The sequence below is a fragment of the Lithobates pipiens genome, unplaced genomic scaffold (genome assembly GCF_037356315.1).
Source record: "Lithobates pipiens isolate NorthernLeopardFrog02 unplaced genomic scaffold, aLitPip1_a1.2 Scaffold_1, whole genome shotgun sequence".
NCBI lineage: Eukaryota > Metazoa > Chordata > Amphibia > Anura > Ranidae > Lithobates > Lithobates pipiens.
The window spans coordinates 230192933-230214364 of record NW_027507685.1 but is presented as its reverse complement, the minus strand read 5'-3'; the positions used below and the strand labels follow the sequence as shown (position 1 = coordinate 230214364).

Sequence of the window (21432 nt, the reverse complement as noted above, 5' to 3'; positions counted from 1 at the left end):
GCTGAGTTTCCCGGAAGAGTTAGGGGATTTTTGCGAAAAATTAGAAATTCAAATTCCAACCCTGCCAGGTTGGCTGGATGGGATGGATGAAACACTATGAGAGTACCGTCGCAAAATATAAGGAGGGATGGTGGGGGCGTGGGGGAGTGGGGAGGTGGTGGGGGGAAGATCGTCTGAGTATAATGGCTGGATGGGAGATGGGCCCAATACCCCCCCTCTTTCCTTAGGGATACATCTAAAGAGGGCGGATATGGAGGCCAATGGTAGATCCCCACCTTAGAACACCAAAGACTTGGAAATGGCCAAAGAATGTAGGCCTATTGACAAGTCAAGGGCCGATCAGTGGCTAAAAGAAGGGGGGTGGGTGGGTTGGGGTGGGAGGGGGCGGGGAGGGGGGTAGGGAGGGATTAGGGGTGATGAGGGGGGGAAGGGGACATGTCAGTGGTAAAACCCTCCAGGAAAAAGAAAGCAAAGTGGTTAAAAAGATAAGATATGGATAACAAAAAAAATGATTTAAATTTTCTGTCCTATAATGTCAAGGGGCTCAGTACCACAAAAAAGAGGCACAAAATTCTGGCAGAATTGATACAGTATCAGGCAGATGTGATTTTCTTACAAGAGACGCACATCCCACATACGTCTAAGATTAGGCTCCATTCTAAAGACTATCCAAGCTGGTATTATGGGGATACAATCACTAATAGAGCAAGAGGAGTTGCAATAGGATTTGGGAAAAATACCCGTTTCATGGTAGAGGGAAGAGAAACAGACCCAGAAGGAAGATATCTATTTCTAAAAGGTAAACTAGGTAGTATAATGTATACACTAGTTAATATCTATTCCCCGAATAAAAACCCCATAACATTTTAGCTAAACAAGAATTTTAGCTAAACTACAGGAATTTAAATGTGGATATGTGGTTTTGATGGGAGATCTGAACTTCTGTTTGAATCCCGAATCGGATAGTAAGTCCAGTGCACGGGGAGGGAGCAAGGCCCAATTGAAAAAGATTATTCAAGATCTGAATAAGAATCAACTAGTCGATGTTTGGAGAGTACAACATCCTAAAAAACTGGATTACACGTTCTTTTCTCCTGTGCACGGGACATAATCCAGGATCGATTACATTCTGGTGGAACACAGAGCCCTTGAAACAGTATTGGAAACAAGCATAGAAATAATAACACAATCTGACCACGCTCCAATAAAAATTAAAATACAGATCCCTGGGTATAGCAAACCAGCCACTAAGTGGCGGTTAAATGATGAATTAATCCGAGATAAAGAGGGGGGTGATGTAGTAGGAAGAGAATTAGAAAAGTATTTCTCAATAAATGATACTGAGGGCATCTCTGGGCAAGCCCTCTGGGATGCCCATAAGGCATAAATCCGTGGGATCCTGATAGCTAGAGGTACACAAAAAAAAAAGAACAGGCCGAAAGGATTAACATACTCAGTGAGGAAATCCGTAAGATAGAACAACAACATAAATTGGGGATCACAGATAAGAAGATATACCAAAATTTACTAATTAAAAGGGAAGAACTACATGGGCTAAGAGAACAAGAAACAAAAAAATACCTTAATCAATTAAGGAAAATAAGTTACCAAGATGGGAATAAACCCACTAAATATCTGGCTAATAGATTTCAAAAGAAAAAAAGCTATCAACTACATAGAGAAAATACAAACAGAACACGGGGACTTGGTGTATACGTCAAAGGAGGTTGCAGAAACATTCAAAACATACTACGAGAGATTATATGCTATAAAAAATAAGAAGTTGGAAAAAGGGGGGGACATAAATGAAATAGATAGATACCTTAACAACGCGAGACTTCCTCAGATAGGGGAAATAGATTTAGAAAGCCCCATAACAGTAGCAGAAATAAACAAGGTATTGGCAGATTCAGCTTCGGGGAAGAGCCCAGGACCTGACGGATTAACAATCTACTATTATAAAAGGTTTAAGGAAATTCTGGCACCGGAACTCTGCAGGTACATGAACGGAATTGGAGAAAAATATGATATAAGTAAAGAGGCATTGTCTGCCTCTATTACTGTCATATTAAAGGAAGGGAAAGATGAAACCAAGTGTGCCAGTTTTAGACCAATTTCACTTTTAAATGTAGATACCAAACTATTTGCAAAGGTATTGGCGAATAGAATGAAGACAGTAATGAATTTCCTGGTACATCCGGACCAGGTGGGGTTTGTGCCTGGTCGAGAGGGAAAAGATAATGGGGTTAGAACCCTATTATTGCTATCTCAAAAAGAGGAGACGGAACCCCCAGGCTTTACTACTATCAACAGATGCCCAAAAAGCCTTTGATAGGGTTGATTGGGGATTTATGTTTCAGACAATAGAAAAAATGGGTATTGGCCCAAGGATGGTCAAGTGGATCAAAACATTGTATCAACATCCCACTGCGACTGTAAACATTAATGGGTTACCCTCCCCTCCCTTTGAGATGGAAAATGGGACTAGACAGGGCTGTCCACTCTCGCCCCTCCTCTTCGTGCTCTCATTGGAACCTTTACTCTCGACGATTAGAAATAACCCAGAAATAAAGGGAATTATGGCGGGACAGGAGGAGCACAAACTTGCTGCATATGCAGATGATGTGCTATTTTATATCAGCAACCCCAAAAGTTCATTATTAAAAGTAATAGAGGCCCTTGACGAATACGGGAAAATATCGAATTTTAAGATTAATCAAATAAAATCGGAAATCCTTAACATAAACGTTAGCAAACAGGAAGAACAATTAATTCAGGGAAAATGTAAATTTAAGTGGGCAAAAGAACTGAAATACTTGGGAATAAAATTAGCACGTACGTTGGATAAGATGTTCCACTTAAACTATATCCCATTATTAAATGAAATCAAAGCGGAACTTAGGAAGGTAGCTAACGGATCTATATCTTGGCTGGGCCGAATAAATGTATTTAAAATGTTCATCCTTCCCAAAATATTATATAAATTTCAGATGTTGCCGATTAATATACCCTCCAGCTATTTTTTAAAATTAAATTCATTAATGAGTAAATATATATGGAATAATAAAAAACCTAGGATCTCCCACAGGGTATTAAAACAGGAGAAAAGGAAAGGGGGGCTGGCAGTTCCTGATCTGTACTATTATTACCAAGCAGCCTTATTGTCTAGAATAGTCGAATGGGTAAGGGGAAAAAGGAATGAAAAAAGGTGGGTGAATCTTGAATGTATATATAGTAAGGTACAACTTATAACTAATACAGGGCACTGGATATAAACACAAATGAGTTGACACGGATGGCACTTAAGATGTGGGATGGGGTATATAAAAGATTAAATGGACACTATAACTCAACGATGATAGCTTTAATAGAGAATGAATACTTCCCCCCCGGTAAAAGAGAGATAGCGGGGAACTGGATTAAAAAAGAAGGGTCACAATTAAATGATATAATTAAAAACGGGAAACTTATTTCACTTGAAGAATTAGTACGCACTGGATTTATAGTGAATGATAGATGGCGATATCTCCAACTGGTACATTTTATACAAAGACTGCCTCAGCCACTTAGAGTTGAAAATTAATTCACGGGGCTAGAGCAACTCTGCAAGGCAGACCGAATTAAAGGTACAATATCAAGGCTATATGAACTGTTGATATTGGCCAACCAGAGGGAGATACCGCCATATATAAAAAAATGGGAACAGGAATTAGGGTCACAAAAAGATCAAGAGACGATAAATAAAATATTGAAAATAACACATAGCTCGGCAATAGATAATAAGACAGCCGAGATGAATTACAAACTCATCTCGCGGTGGTATAATACACCAGATAAAATGGTTAAATACCAAAAAGGAACAACGGCTGAGTGTTGGCGTGGGTGTAAAGCTACAGGAACAATGACACACCTATGGTGGGGATGTGCAAAAATTAAGATATATTGGGATGAGATCCTTCAAAGGATAAAGGAAATAACTCAAACAACCATAAAACCGGACCCCTGGATAGTCGTTTTTTTACGGGACTGAGGGGGGAGTTAAACAATACCAAGATACAATTATTCCACATCTTTTAAACGCCGCAAAAAAATTGATTCCCAGGAAGTGGCATGAGGCTGAATGCCCAACGATATGGGAATGGTTAGACGCGGTAGAGGGAATATTTAATTGCGAAAGTTTATGTATGAATGATGACGATGAAAGAGTAGCATTTGAAAAAAAATGGAAAGGATGGAAAGAGTTTAAACAGAATTGGAGCTATGTAGCACAGCTGAGACCAAAAAGATATGTATTAGAGGAAGATATTTAGAAGAGGAACACTACTGACATGGTGGGGTCGGGGGGGGGGGGGGGGGAGTTGGGCAGAGGGTAAATAATTACAATAGGATGGATGATGAAATAACGTTATACTTTTTATGATAAAGAAATAAAGTTATATACGAAATCTATTTTAAAAAGGAAAGGTAGAGTAGAGAACGGTTTTAATGCCTCTGCGTGGGCACAACCTTTTTGTATGTTATAATACCTTTTGTAATAAAAAAATATTTTTAGATTATCTATATGTTTTCATCCATATAAGTACCATTAAAGTCCATGCAGCCTCCAAATCCAGCTTTTCTATGTAATGTCTTTAGGACGAAGGTACGCATAGGATATTACCCGTTGGCACAGTATTAATGTATACTAGGCACTAATTCTATTGATAAATGCATAGAGAACAATGGTGGAACAGGTTGTATCTACTTAGAAAAGAAAGCCTTTTTCCTCTTGTAGTTTTTGTAATATTCCAATTAATATGGAGATTCAAACATGCTGGTTGTTGAAGGCATTAGCGTTGGCATCTGAAGCTGTAAAATAGTGAAGCTGTTAAATCTTTGTGAAGATCATTGTGGAATTATTACTATGCAATGATTTTAATATATACAGCACACAAGAAAACAGACTACACATACCCACACAGTGATTTTCCCCATAGAAATGTGTCTGTGCAGAGAGCAAATATTGGGGACACCTTGGGTATTTCTGTTGGTACAATATACAATAAAGGGTGATATAGATGTCTATCTTAAAGTGGAAGTCTAGGCTAATAATATCTAATGTTCTAAGTCCTATATTAACTAAGCAGTAGAGGAAAAAGGTTTATACTTACCAATTCTAAGCATGCTCTGGTCCAGTCACATGATCAGTTCCCAGCTCAGGGCAGAGCAGAGCCAGCAATGGCTGTCCCATAGTAAGCCTATGAGTGATGTCCCTGCTCAGGTATTGCAGCCATCTTTGGTGATCTCTCATCTCCCTTGAAGTTGGCAACTGGGGAGATCATGTGACCTGACCAGAGCACCCATAGCCCTTGTACACACGGTCGGAGAATCCGTCGGAATGCGTCTTATCGGACCGTGTCGTCGGATAATCCGACTGTGTGTGGTATGCATCCGACTGATTCCGTCCGACCCAATTTTCCAACATGTTGGAAATATTTCCCGACCAACTGGGCCGATGGGACATACTCCGATCATGTGTAGAGAATTTTGATCGGACCAAGTGCCACACATGCTTAGATCAAATTCCTACATCAAAGCTATTGGCTACTAGCCTGAATGTAGTCCCATCGAAATTACGTCATCACGTTCTGAAAGATCGGATTTTTCGCCAACTTTGTCTGACCGTGTGTATGCAACAGTTTCCGACAAGATCCGATGGACAAAATCCGACGGGCAAAATCCGACGGATTTGGTTGTGGAAATCTCCGACCGTGTGTACAGGGGCTAAGCCCTTGTACACACGGTCGGAGAATCCATCGGAATGTGTCCAATCGGACCGTGTTGTCGGATAATCCGACTGTGTGTGGTATGCATCGGACTGATTCCGTCGGAATATCCTTTGGACCCAATTTTCCAACTTGTTGGAAACATTTCCTGACCAACTGGTTCGATCGGACATACTCCGATCATATGTAGCGAATTTTGATCGGACCAAGTGCCATGCATACTCAGATCAAATTCCTACATCAAAGCTATTGGCTACTAGCCTGAATGTAGTCCCATCGTAACGAAATTACGTCATCATGTTCTGAAAGATCGGATTTTTCGACAACTTAGTCCGACCGTGTGTATGCAACAGTTTCGGACAAGATCCGACGGACAAAATCCGACGGACAAAATCTGACGGATTTGGTTGTCGAAATCTCCGACCGTGTGTACAGGGTCTTAGAAATGGGAAAGTATACACATCTTTCCCCTACAGAGTAGTTAGTATAGGACTTAGAATGGGGAGGTAGCAGGTTTAAGATTCCTTTTAGCCCGAACTTCCACTTTAAAAACCCTTTCATGCCTAAACTTATTTGTGACATTTGTTGCTTACAAATTAAAATCTGTAATCTTGTAATCTCCATAGGCAATATTTTAAAAAAATGTAACGGTTATCAGGTAAGAGTTACAGAGGAGATTTTTTGCTAGAATTATTGCTTTCGCTCTAACGATCTCGGCGATACCTCACAGGTGTGATTTGAACACCGTTTACATATGCAGGCGCGACTTACGCATGTATTTTCTTTTTTCTTTTTTTTTTTTACATTGTCACTTTAAAAAAAAAATTCTGATCACTTTTATTGCTGTCACAAGGAATGTAAACATCCCTTGTGACAGTAATAGGTGGTGATGGGTATTCTTTATGGAGGGATTGGGGGTCCAAAAGACCCCCAATCCCTCTTTTGCACTTAAAGTATTCAGAATCGCCGTTTCTGTCATTTTTTTAAATTGGTGCCATTGGCAGCTGAGTAAACCAGAAGTGACGTTATAACGTTGCTTCTGTGTTTTTACATAGGAGACTGGAAGACCCGGGAAGAGCGGTGGAAGGGGGAAACGTTCCCTACTGCTCCTTTAAGATAACAGCCGGTTGTTATCCCTAAAGAGCCGACCGCCGACTCTAAAAAACGGTACCGAGGTGATGCCTACAGACATCATCCCAGTATAACCCCTTCAAGCCAAGGCCACATATGTGCGTGCAGTTGGTGCTAAGGGGTTAAGATTGACATCTATATCACCCTCTATTGTATATTGCAGAAATAGGCCCCTTTCACACGGGGTGGATCAGTAATGATCCGCCCCATGATGATCCGCTTACTCAGCGGGGATCGCTCCGTTGTCCCCGATGAGCCGGCGGTGGACAGGGTGGTCTCCGCACACTGTGCAGGGACCGCCCTGTCAGCTCTCCGCTCTCCTCTATGGGGATCGGATGAGCACGGACCGTCTGTCCGTGTTCATCCGATCCGCTCTGCAGATAGATAGAAAAATAGGATTTTCCTCCGTCTGCAGAATCGGACAATTGCGGAGGCGGACAATAGCGGGTGTCTGCGGATGTCCGCTATCCCATAGGGATGTATGTATGTCCGTATTTCATCCGCAAACGGATGGATGAAATACGGACATACTGTCCGCATGTGTGAAAGGGGCCATAACCCAAGGTGTCCCCAGACTTTTATTTTGCATGAAAAAATATTTCCTTTGTTGAAATTCCATTTTCATTCAATCAAGGCCTTTGGGGTAACATATTGCAGGTTGAGGTTGATTTTCCAGCAAAGTTCAAACAAATCAATGACAAATAAAATAAGTATAATCAATGTGCCCTAATATAGCCACTTATGAGACTTGCAAAGTTAGCTTCACATATCAGAAATATACTTCAATTTTTAATTAAAAAACGCAAATTGCTCTGATTTTCTTGAAAAAAATATTAGCTTGGGTCAACTCTATTTTCTAAAGTTTTGTAAGGCCTGGTTCACACCTAAGCAGTTTGCTTTTGATTTGTTTTGGTGGGCGTTTTCCATTTTTGCACACACAATTTTACAGCGATTTTGCCATGATTTACGTTTTACATTTTGTATGCTTTTTTGAGGGGGATATTTTGTTGTTGGGCAGAATAAAAAGACGCAAAACACAAATTGCAGCAAAATTGTGCAGAAATCGCAGCACATCGCAACGCGTGATGCTGTCGCCCAAAAGAAGCTCCTGCTACTCTTTGGGCAACAAGCTTCGAGCTACAACCGCGGCAAAAACGCACCGCGATTGGGGTGCCATTAAGAAGTAATGGCATATCAAATGCGTCCAGCATTTTTCTACAATTCTGGAATTGTGGGCAGAATCAGAAAAATACTGAAAATATAAATATTAGCTGGGGATCCAAGTAACAAAATATTTTATCCTAATATTTAATCTAACACAAGTTTGCAGGTAATATAAAAAAATGGCAGATAGGAAATTGTTACTTCACAGTGGCAACATTTTTTAGGGTAATTCGTTTTTTTTTTACACCAGTCCATAAAAAAACTCCCTTTTTAAATTAACGTATATGTGAACTTTCACCTTATCCCTTTCATGCCTAAGCCTATTTCTGGCATTTGTTGCTTACAAGTTAAAATCTGTATTTTTAGCTAGAAAATTATTTAGAACCCCCAAACATCAATTATAATTTTTTAGCAGAGACCCTAGAGAATAAAATGGTGATCGTTGCAATATTTTATATCACGCAATTTTTGGGGAAAAAATAAATTTTCATGAATAAAAAAAATAACGTAAAGTTAGCCCAATTCTTTTGTATAATGTAAAAGATGATGTTACGCTGAGTAAATAGATGCATAACATGTCATGCTTTGAATTTGTGCACACCCATGGATTGGTGACAAACTTCAGTACCTAAAGATCTCTATAGGCGACACTTTAAAAAAAGTAACGGTTTAAAATATAAATCAAAACATTTGCGCATAGATACAAAAACTTTATAAATACCCTTTTTCCCCTTTTTCTTATCAGTGATCACATCCTCTGTCCTCAACAGCATAAGGATCTTAGAGAGCTGGGGGAGGAGAAACAGCAGCACCTTGGTTCTCCCAGTGAATGGCTGTGCATGTGTGCATGTCAGCACAAGTCTGATCATTAGAGGAAAACAGGCACTCAGCACAGCTAGAAAAACTGACCACTTTGTGCTCTTATGCCTAGTGTAATCAGTCTTTATAGGAAAGCAGAGGGACCGGCAGGATCCCCAGGTTTCACACAAAAGAAGCAATACAAAGAGAAAAGGATACTTTTTTCATGCACGTATATGGTACAGCAGGCACATATCAGGAATATGAAATTTTGGGTTGACATATTCTTTAATGAATACTATGACGAACATAATTAACAGCAAAAAAAAATGCCAGTATTAATGATAGTTGGCCAGTTGTATTAAATTTGCCATGGCTGCAATGCAAAGCATCATGTAAACTGCCTCCATTTGCTGAGTTCAGCAGCTGGGGGGCAGTAAGACAGTGGCAAGGCGACACGTTTTTTCCACCCCTTTGGCTGCCCAGTAAAAGAGGATTAAAGCCCCATACACACTATCAGATTTTCTGCCGATTTTTTTTCCTTCAGATTTACCAAAACCATATAATATGAGGTCAAACCTTAGGTGTTTCAATTTGTATGCAATCAGGCAGGCCCTTGCACTACAGGGTTTTGGTAAATCTGAAGGAAAAAATCAGCAGAAAATCTGATAGTGTGTATGGGGCTTTAGAGGCACTTTTCTTTTGTTCATTGTGAAATGTCTAAAATGGTAGTTCCCTACACTTTTCTAGAGATGTCCACTCACTTCCTGCTGCATCTCTAAGACAGGAAGTAAGGGGAAATCTTCCCAATAGGACATAAAGTGAAAAAAATAAAAAGACTGTTTAACTCTTCCTTACTCTACCCAAAACAAAAAAAAGTTTTGGCTATACATAGACTTTACACAATGTTGTAAGATTAGCACATAGTCAAGAAACACCCCATACTATTAAGATACAAAGGAAAAGGTCATAATGAAATACTTACCACTGGTTCTCCCTCAGCTACTTCTCTGCAACAAATAAAAGAGGATATTAGAGACAAAAAAACTAAATTCAAAATCTTAACATTTTTTTGAAAAGATCCAGACTTCTACAACATTCTGGCCGTGATCGTCGATAAAGATAATTAGAGGGGTTTTAAAAGAGCTGTATGGCCAAAGTTTTTTGAGCCATGCTTCTCTTCTGGGTCCACTTGTGCTCTCCTGTGACCCAGAATCAGCCAACAGTGGGTTAAAGTCCTCTGTCAGCTGATATCACTCCAGACTCTGGAAGGATACCGACCAAATTGTCGGAATCCACCCAGCTGCCTGACTGATAGCTGGCTCCACCTCTCAGTGGGAGGCTGAGAGTTGGAGCAGCTGTGCGTGCCCCCTTATCAGCCTGACACTCTATTGAGTGCTGGAGAAGCAGAGCGGAAAGTAGTGACTGACAGCCCCCAATCAGCGCCCTTTCTTGGGCTTAGAGCCAGCAGGGGAAAGCTGCTAGACATGTGCAATTTGTTTTTCGGTCCGAATGTTAATTTGAAAGAATTTAGGGTTATTCAGCGATTCAGATGTATCCAAATCTCCGAATTAAATAGTAACGAGTTTTGTTTCATAACATTTTGTTTCATTTATTTATTTCTAACAAATTCCACATTTTGAGGACAATTTGAATTTGGATCTATCGAACAATTATCGACCAATTTGAATTCTGTGTGAAGAATAGCTGGTTATTAAGGAGCAGGCAGGGAAGTCGGCCGCCACGTCCTTAGTAACTGATTACTCATCAGCCCTCAGCAGGCTTCCCCACTGAGAGCTGAAATGTAAACTAAAAAAATGTCAGCAATAGAAACGTAAAAAAAATGGCGTGGGGTCCCACTACAGGGGAATGCTGGGTCGATGACATCACAAGGGGGTGAGGTCGCTCGCTGATGTCATTGGGTGACTCCTACCCTTCGCTTTTTAAGAAAGGTCAGTTGGCAGAGCAGACAGTCGGCGGGAGCATTCAACGAGGCTGAAGGTTTTTTTTTCAGATCCAGCAGTGCAGCAGGTGTCGTGACTGATGATGGTTCTACACCAGGGGACATTAAAAAATAAAAAATAAATGTAATAAAGGAATTGTCAAAAACTCAAGTAGTGTCTTTATTCACTTTTTGCACTTTTTAGGTGAATGGATAAGGGTCATTCACGTGGGGGGGGGGGGGCTGGAATTTGGGGGCCTCCCCTTGTAAAAGGGACACTTCCAGATTCCGATAAGCCCCCTGCTTGCAGACACCCACAACCACTGGCCAGGGTACAGGGGGACAAGGTGCTTTGGGGCCCCCCCATGTTGGGGGGGATGTGGCCTGGTATGGTTCAGGAGGGGGGGCACCCTTTCCTGACCTGCCGGGCTGCATACTTGGATAAGGGTCTGGTATGGATTTTGGGGCGTTTTTAATTTTAATTCTGGTGTGGGGAACTCCACACTATTATTATTATTCAGGATTTATATAGCGCCAGCAATTTACGCAGCGCTTTACAATATAAAAAGGAGACAATACAGTTACAATACAGAAATGGTGTTGCGCTCCAGCTAAATAAATCTAATTAAACTAAAATAAACTAACATGTACTCAAGTACCAACCAAACAAAAATAAAATAAAGTAAAATGTGGAACTGTATATTTAACTAAGCTCAGACAATGTGCATAAATTCCAAAGTGCAATACTACAAGTCAGATTGTGCACTTAACATAAAAAACTTGACATAAAAAACTTGGTAAAAAAAAAAAAAAAAAAAAAAAAGAACTTGGTATAAAAGATCTTCTATTGATGATAGTGAGATAGTGTTGAGTGCACACATATATAAATGATATGGTACGGAAAACAAAACAGAAAAAAAAAAAAAAAAAAAAAAAAATGTGTCGTTATACAAGTGTAATACAAATCAAAAATTGCACAAAATGCTAATAGTCCATGTGCAGTGTACCATGTGTATGAACAAAATACTAATAGTCCATAAACAGTGAAATGTGTTTTTGAACAAAAGCTCCAAAAAAATATATAAGGTGAACGCAATGCGCAGTAGGGACTCAGCCATGAAGCCGAAAGGCTACACTTCCAGGTTCCTTTACAAGCAATGGCGGCTGCAGCACCTGACAGCTGATGAAAACATCAGCTGCGGTGCGGACATCGCTGGACTCCAGAACAAGTAAATGTCCTAATGTTAAAAGTCAGCAGCTACAGTATGTGTAGCTGCTGACTTCTAATGTTTAAAGGGGCGTGCGGACCTCCGTTTTAACAATCAGCTATTCTTCACGCAGAACTTTAATCGATCAATCATTTTTTGACCGATCCGAAATCAAATTGTTCCTGAAAATTTGGAATTTGTTAGAAAATAAATAAACAAAAGGAAATTTATTGAACATAGACTAAACAAATTCTGAAACAAATCAACAAATTTAAATTAGTAGCATAACGAATCTATCAGGAAAAAATAAAAATAAAATGAAAAATCATACCAAAGCTGCAACATAGAGGTGAGTGTAATATATGTTTGTTTTCATTTTTTTTAAACTCAAACTTCTTCAGATAATAGAATGTTTCTAAAACAGTCAATGTTCCAATATAACTGGTTCGGCATATAATGCTTTTGTTAGTGCAGCTATAGTCCTTATATTAGTCCTTATATTATTCAAAACTACTGTTTGCAGATGATACAATGTAAAAATGTTATACAACTTAAGCTGCGTACACACGAGCGGACTGTATGGCCAACTAAGTCCGTCAGACAATCTGACGGACAGTCCGTCCTACTTTCGAATGAACGGACTTGACCACACACGATGAACAGACAGTCCGTTGAAAGCTTGCGCGATGACGTGTACAGCACGTACGACGGGACTAGAAATAGGACGTCCAATACACAGCAATGCAACCTTTCGCCGTGTAAATCCTTTCTGAGCATGCGCCATACTTAGTCCGTCCAACTTGCCTACTCACGAGCGGACCGTCCGCTGAAACCAAAGTTGGACGGACAATATTACGGAAATTCCGAAAGACTTAGTCCGCCAGACTGTCCGCTGAAAAAGTCAGCTGAAGCCCACACACGAGCGGACTGTCCGCTGAAATGTGTTTCAGCAGACTAAGTTGGACAGACAGTCCGCCCGTGTCTTTGTACAGGCCATTGGATTTTAATTAGACTATTCCATAAAATAAAATCATGGACATGTGATACTTACTCTATTTTTATAAAAATAGACCACTGCCCCAATACAAACAGCAAGTCCGATGACAACACCAGGAATAACTCCATGGATTCGGTAGTGTTCTGAGAGAGAAACAAAAGATAAAACATAAAATAGTGCTTATATTTGAAATCCACACCAAAAAGCTTTATAGGTGTACAATTATTAAATAATATGTAAACTCAACATTTCATATGCTTGATCTGTGCCTGCTCTACCATGTACTTGTATGCAAACGTATTCGGTTCTTTTTATATTTTTCTGTGTGATATCCCTGTTCCCGCCAGTCCCTCTGCTTCAATACTGGGCCTATTCTGGCACTCCTCTCCTACATGCAAAAAACATAATTTTTTTTGCTAGAAAATTACTCAGAACCCCCAAACATCATATATGTTTTTTTAGCAGACACCCTAAGGGAATAAAATGGCGGTCATTGCAACTTTTTATCTCGCACAGTATTTGCGCAATAATTTTTCAAACTCCTTTCTTTGAAAAAAAAAAATGATTTATGAATAAAAAAATGACAAAACAGTAAAGTTAGCTAAATTTTTTGTATAATATGAAAGATAATGTTATGCCGAATAACTAGATACCAAACATGTTGCGCTTTAAAATTGCGCACACTCATGGAATGGCGCCAAACTTCAGTACTTAAAAATCTCCATAGGCGTGTCTTACATTTTTTCTACAGGTTACTAGTTTAGAGTTCTAGTGCTAGAATTGTTGCTCTTGCTCTTGTTGCTCTTGCTCTAACGCACACAGTGATACCTCACATGTGTGGTTTGAACGGCATTTACATATATGGGCGGGACTTACGTGTGTGTTCGTTTCTGCACGTGAACTACCGGAGACAGGCGCATTTAAAAATATATATTTTACTTTATTTTTTTATTTATACACTTTTTTTTTACATTTAATTTTTTTCTAACATTTTTATTCCTATTACAAGGAATATAAACATGCCTTGTAGTAGGAATCTATCGTGACAGGTCCTCTTTATGGAGAGATGCGGGGTCAATAAAATCTCTCCTCCAGGCTGCAAAGCATAAGATTGGAAGAAAAAATTGACAATCTCATACTGACAGCCACGACTGCGGCTTTGTTTACATGCGGTGTCTGGGTGTCACGTCATAACATCACGCCCGGGCCTCTAACGGTCATATTGATGACTGGTGACCATCTGGTCACCGGAAATCTCTATGGTCATCATCCGGCGGCATTCGATTCTTTCTCCGGGCCCCCGATGGCACGGGAGTGCCCGGAGAAGCACTGTATGGCGGCGGGAGGGGGGATGTCCCTTCCTGTCGCATATAAGAACGATCAAGCAGTGGAGCTGCCACTATGATCATTCTTATCGTATACAGAAGTGCCGCCTGCAAATAATGATATCTGAATGATGCCTGTAGCTGCAGGCATCATTCAGCTATCCCCCCGCACAAAGTCAAGGACGTCATATGACGGCATGCAGTATTGAAGTGGTTAAAAACTAACGACACTAGGAATGAGAGCGCAGTGTGGTCAGTTCTCTAGCTGTGCTGGGAACTAATAAAACAATCAGGCTTGTGCTGACATGCCCCATCCCCCCCCCTGGATTTTTTCCGACAGATTTTGATCGAAACTTGTGTTGCATACACACGGTCACACAAAGTTGTCGGGAAATCTGATCATTTGGAACGAGGTGACGTGCAAAACATACAACGGGGGGTCAATAGCCAATAGCTTTGGTCTCCAAATTTTTTCTGCGCATGCGTGGCACTTTGTGCATCGGAATTCTCTACACGCGATCGAAAAAAGTCCGATTGGATTTTGTTGTCGGAAAATTTTAGATCCAGCTCTCAAACTTTTTCCGTCGGAAATTAGATCGGATTTTCCAACAACATATTTTTTTTTTTTAAATCTTTATTTATGGATTGCAGGTAATACAGAAGCAAACTGTAAAAGAAACAATAGACACCCAGTCGTCTCATTATATCAAATAATACATTCAGCACATGGTAGGGAGCATTTGATAGTTTATCACAGTACAACTGTATCAGGCCTAGAGTAGCCAAGGCCCTAACCCTTACTGGGTTTATGAGTCTCCCGATCGGTACTCCCTATTATAGTAATGCGACACAGGGGGTGTTCCCTCCTAGGCCGACCCCGAGGGGTCTTTGTGAATGGCTTGGGGTCACTCTCTGAATGGGTAGCCCAGCCGGGGCCACTCCCACGGCCAGCAGTCATTAGAAAGAAAACTGGGTAAATAACTTGATAAAGCCCTCGCAATCACTAGTTATTTTTATCGGGATTGTGGGGAGTGTAAGAGTGAATGGAAAGGGGGGTGGGGGCTGGGAGGCTAGAGAACAGGAAGAAAAGAAGAGGGGTTAAGTTGGGTTAAAAGGTAAAAAGGGAATAAGGGGGGGGTGGTGCGGACCAGAACAGTCCTCAGGTGGAGATACAGACTGTGGCAATCCCGGTGGTGAGCCCATACCGGAACTGCCATTCTATTCTCATGCCAAGTATCACAAGTAAGTTCTGTATGCATCAGAATACCTAAACATGCTCCAAGGCATCCATCGAGCGGTGTGTTCCTCCTCTCTATCATGCAGGGACGCTGTAAGCTGTTCCATTCAATAGATGTCGCAAACTCTCGCAAACCATTGAGACACCGTCGGGGCGGCCTGCTGCTTCCACATACTAGGTATGCATGCCCTGGCTGCGTTCAGAAGGTGTTTTAAAAGTGACTTACGAAATCTCTTACCAGAAAGTGGAGTCAGGTTCAGAAAGATTGCCGCTGGATCATTCCTAAGATCAATAGCTGTGAGATCAAGTATAATCTTGAGAACTTGCCCCCAGAAATGGGACAGTTGCGGGCATTCCCAAAATATATGGAGCAGTGTACCTGCATGTGCACTGCATCTCCAACACCCAGGGCTATGTCCCGGGAACATGACTGCTAAGACTGTGGGAGTCCTGTACCAGCGGGTCAAGATCTTATATGTGATTTCCTGATATTTGCTGCACAAGGATGACTTGTGTGCAAACAGAAGCACTCGAGCCTTTTGTTCCGTCGAGAACCTGACATCAAGGTCCCTCTCCCACTTTCCTATAAACGTTGGGTCTCCCCGAGATAGAAGGTCCATTAAGATCCCATACGATTGGGAAAGAGACCCACGGATCGGCCCCTCACCCAAGCACAGGTCTTCGAACGGAGTTAACGGTCTACGAAAGTTTTCACTGTTGGGCAAAGACTTCAAAAAGTGGAAGAGTTGGGCCAGTTTCCACCTGCCCAGGCAACAACATATTTTGATCTGATTTTTTCCATCAGAATTTCCGACCGTTTGTATGGGGCATTGGGCAGCTTAGGGCAGAGGGTATGTGATCACCTATAAAAAGGTATTTATAATTTTTTATATGTATACACAAATATTTTACTTTTCACTTCTTTTTTATACTGAATATATTCTTTTATAAGATGAGGGTTTAAATATACTTTAAAGCTGAACTCTAGACAGATTTAAAAGACTGCACAGATGGTTACTGGAGCAATATATAAATAGTCTGAGGGGCAGAACAGCATTGTCTTCATGATAGGGATTCCACCTGTTCAGATAGGAGGTTGTGACCCCTCACCTCAAGCCATTGTTCATCAAGGTCCCAGCTAGTGGAGTTACTTAGATCTCTCCTCAGTCATCCCATTTTCTGTCAATGGAGCACAATTAGGCAGAGGACTCTTTCCTATCTCTGGATAGTAGCAATACATTCATTCACGCCTAGCTGAGGAACATGGACATTTCTGAGCACATAGGCTGAACTAGCCTAGATTCTTGCAGTTGGGGACCACAAGATAAACTAAGGCACCTAGAGGCGATTCATTTCGCATTGTGCGCTATACAAGTATTTCATTCATTCAAGATAAACTAAGGCACAGAAGGTCTTGACCTACTCACAGATCATGACAATAACTATTCCGGAGATGCAGCCTCCAGCAGAATAATCCAACATCTAATCCAAGAAGGGAGGATCCAGGGACCTTCACTTCAGCATGTAGATTAATCTCCAAAGAGGGAGTAAGGCCGCGTACACACGCGCGGACTGTTCGCCCAACTTTGTCCGTCCAACAGTTTCGGCAAACAGTCCGCTCAAACTTAGCATGGACGGACATGGCCACACACGACGGACGAACAGTTTGCTGAAACCGTGCGCGATGACGTGAACGGCACGTACGACGGGACGAAAAATACGACGTCCTATACACTGCAATGCAACCTTCCGACGTGGAAATCCTTTCTGAGCATGCGCGAGACTTAGTTGGCCGAACAAGCCTACACACGAGCGAACAGTCCGCTGAAACCTTGTTTCAGCGGACAGTTTTTCGGAATTTCCGTAAGACCTTGTTCGTCCAACTGTCCGCTGAAACTGTCCGCTGAAGCCCCACACACGAGCGGACTGTCCGCCCAAACACTGTTCAGCGGACAAGGTTGGGCGAACAGTCCGCGCGTGTGTACGCGGCCAAAGACAATCTATTCAGTGCTCCAGCCTATTTAACAGAAACCCAACAATTACCTGGGCACACCTCCCCAGAAACTGACAAGGCCTTGCTGAATATTCAAGCTAGATGCATAAATTCCCCTGCCCTAAACTCTAGAAGCTCCTCCCAGGGGCAAGGATAAGCAATCAAGCTCTCAGCCTGTGGAGCTCTGAACAGACCATACTAAGCAATAACTGCTCCTGTAATTACAGCAGGAGCCAAAAATAAAATGTATCCTAGCAGCATAATGAGGAATGTGCTATATCTGTTTTAGCAACAGAGTCAATTTAATGACAGGTGTAGATGGCCAGTTATGAGGGCACATGAGCCCCGCTTACATTGAGATAAACGCAATTTAGTTGAGTTTGTTGAACCCAATGAGCTATGATCTTACTGGAATGACTGAGTATATGTGAAAACATGCTTTGACAAAATTGTGGCCCTTTTAGTGTTCTCTGTTTCACTCACCCCATTTCACAATAAGAATTTCCTCTAGGCTGCTGTGGTTCACATGACAGGAATACGTTTCTCCTAATCTTATTGCCACTTTCACACTGACTCTGGTCCGATAGGTGCCATCAGGATGGGGGAGAATTTGTGTCCTTTCATCTGAAGGAAGTTGGTCCTTCCCATTCCTCACCCACTTCACATCCACAGGTCGGGGGTGAAACCCGTACACCAGGCACTGAAGTCTGGTCACATCATCCGACTGACGATGACCCCACACCTTCACCTCTGGACGCACTGTGGAATATATAGAAGCAGCAAGAGATTAAATTGCTAGTGGTAAAGATCTATAAGAGGGTCATGTGTGAGAAGCTTGTTAATTTTATATTATTATTTTTATTAAAGAATATTTTTTTCTTATACTATGTTCTTTAACTTATGATCTATTAGCTTGTAAGCTCTTCTGAGCAGGGCCTCTTAATCCTATTTTATTGTATTGTAACTGCATTGTCTCCCTTTATATTGTAAAGCATTGCGTAAATTGTTGGCGCTATATAAATCCTGTATAATAATAATAATTGCGATTAAGGGCCCATTTACACTGTGCATTTTGGTGCACTGCAGTGCATCGTGCTAGACTGTGCAATGTGTTGGGGATCCATTCACATTGAATAGTACCACATATTGAGCTGGTGTTTTGCCATCAGTCATGGAAATGCAAGTTAACTTGCTATTATGTGTGTTTAGTGTGCATTGCCTCAATGCACAATTGTGAATGGGCCCCACCTGATTGCTTTAGAGACTTGTCAGTTGATTGCAGTCGCAAATTATGTAGTGTCAGTTTAAAAAATGTTCATTGTTCTTCTATTTTGTATATTTCATGTAGGAGCTCATTGAATGTTACATGGCCAACAATACTCTGAACTGCCTGATGTTTGTTGATAATGAATTATATATAATATTCAGGGTCTTCAGAGAGGTGATACAATATAGTTGGATAACATTTAAAAAAAAATGATAATTGTTTCCTTTACTCTTTTAAAGTGGTTGTAAACCCTTACAACACACTTTGACCTACAGGTAAGCCTAGATTAAGGCTTACCTGTAGGTCCAAGAAATATCTCCTAAACCTACACGCATTAGGAGATATTTGCCGAAAGACAGGCACCACTGTCTATGGTGCATGCGCCGTAGACAGCGGCGAGCAGGCGCACTGAGCACGGCACCGTCAACAACGAAGATGCCGCGCGTGGCGGCTCCCCTGCGCATGCGTGGGAGTGACGTCATTGCGGCTTCGCCGAATGACAGCGGCGGAGCAGCAAGACCCACTGAGAAGATGGATGCGCCGGACTACAGGGGACAGCTGTGACTTCGCTGGCTCCTGTGTCAGGTAAGTGACACATAATGGACTACTATGTGATGCATAGTAGTCCATTATGCTTTGCCTTTGCAGGGAATTAAAGAGGAAGTAAACCCATCAGGGTTTACTTCCTCTTTAAGGACAATGGCATATTTTACAAAACAAGTGAAGCCCTATTCATTTTAATAAATAGCCAAAACACGTGTCAGGGGGATCAGAAGTTGGACACAGAAGGGGGGGAATACAAAATAAAATGTGCCTGAGACGTGTTCTATCTTAATTGGTGAAGTTGTTAATGGAGACTAATTAGCTTTTATCTTTCAATGTTTCCACACAGGTTAGGAAACAACAATTTAAAAGCTGATTGTCTGCTTTAGGCAACTGCTCCAGTTGAGACAAAGTTAAGATAAAGTTTGTCTAAAGCCTCATACACACGATCGGACTTTGTACAAACTTTCCCGTGGACTTTTGTACAAAGGCCGTTGGCCGTAAATTTGTATTGCATACACACGATCGGACTTTCTAGGCAACAAACGCGACTGTAGTGACGGTTTAACGTACTGACGACACTTCAAAAGAGGACGTTCAATTACTCCGGCGCCACCCTTTGGTCAACTTCTGTATTGTTGTCTGATCTTTTGCATTGGTTTTGAGCATGCGTGTTTGTATTCTGTACAAAACTCCGATGGTTTTGTGTACACACAATCTGACTTTGCTCCATCGGACTTATGTGGTCAAAAAATTTGTCCATTTGCACAGCCAACAAAAGTCAGATGAAAACCGAAAAAGTTATGGATAAAGGGGGGTAAGCACCATACAAAAATTGGAGAGTGTAGATAAAAGGGGGAAGGAACAGATAGAAGAAGCAGAACGGAAGGATTAATGGAAAGACTGGAACAAGTTTAAAAGAACATGGAGATATGTAGTAGAGATTACTCAATAAAATTCGAGAAGAGGATAGGGTGGAAAATGGATGAAAATGAATAGGATAGAAAAGGGAAAAATAAGAAAAAAAGGAAAAGGAAAAGAAAACTACCTTTAGAGAAAGGAGCAAGGTGGGGCGGGGGGGATTTGATCAATATAATGAATCAGTATATGTATGTATCTTTATTGCTCCTTTATAAAATAAAATAAAGAATGAAAAAAAAACGAAAAAGTTTGTCCAATGGAGCGTACACACATTTGGATGTTGCCTTAAAACAGCTAATTTGCATGTTTGTTGTCAAAAAGTCAGATTGTGTGTACAGGCCTCAAGAAAGTTTTTATAATTGCCCCACAAGTGTTCTCTGTAGTGCATTCTTTCTAAATCAAGGTTCTGTGGAACTCTAATGCCACGTCTTGCATATACACGGTCACACAAATGTTGGGCCAAAATTCAGAGCGTGAGAATGCGGTGATGTACAACACTTAAGACTTGCCAAGAAAAAGGAAGTTCAATAGCCAGTGTGGCTCCTTATACTTGATTCCGAGCATGTGTGAACTTTTGTGCAACGGACATGTGTAAACACGATCGGACTTTCCGACCACAAAGTAAAGTTGGCCGAAAATTTGAGAACCTGCTCTCAAACATTTGTGTGCAGAAATTCCGACAGCAAATGTTCGATGGAGCATACACATGGTCGGACTTTCCGACAGCAAGCTCACATCGAACATTTCCCAACGGAAAGTCCGACCATGTGTATGCGGCATAAGGTTCCTTCAGCGTATACCAGGGGTTCCATTAAGCAATGGGCAATGCCTGCCTCTCAGAATAGTTATCTGTAAGGGGGGTATTACAAATGGCCACAAATGTATAGAGCATTCTTCCCAGTGACCATCACACTAATGTACTGTGAGCTGTAGATATATATAAATTTTTGGTAGGGGTTCCCTGAGCCTGTAAAGTTATTTCAAGGGTTCCTCCATGTTATAAAGGTTGCGAAAGGTCACTGTACTGTCATGCACCACATTTCTGCCTATATTTTATAAATTACTCCAACAATCAGTGCATTGTGGATAGTGGTGTGAGCTATTCATTTAAAAAAAAAAATATCCAAAAAAGTGTGTACCA

The 21432-nt window shown here is 41.2% G+C and overlaps 1 protein-coding gene across 1 annotated transcript in view; it reads right to left on the bottom strand.

The window, feature by feature from the left end:
- Positions 1 to 398: 398 nt before the first annotated feature.
- LOC143984149 (class I histocompatibility antigen, Gogo-B*0103 alpha chain-like) overlaps positions 399 to 21432 on the bottom strand; it is a 35475-nt gene continuing 14441 nt past the window's right edge. The window contains exons 4-7 of the mRNA XM_077484459.1: positions 18044 to 18319; positions 13060 to 13148; positions 9844 to 9868; positions 399 to 4848 (exon numbers count right to left, since the gene is read on the bottom strand). Coding sequence (XP_077340585.1) covers positions 9857 to 9868; positions 13060 to 13148; positions 18044 to 18319 — 377 coding nt within the window. The 3' untranslated portion in view covers positions 399 to 4848; positions 9844 to 9856. The remainder of the gene's footprint in view (positions 4849 to 9843; positions 9869 to 13059; positions 13149 to 18043; positions 18320 to 21432) is intronic.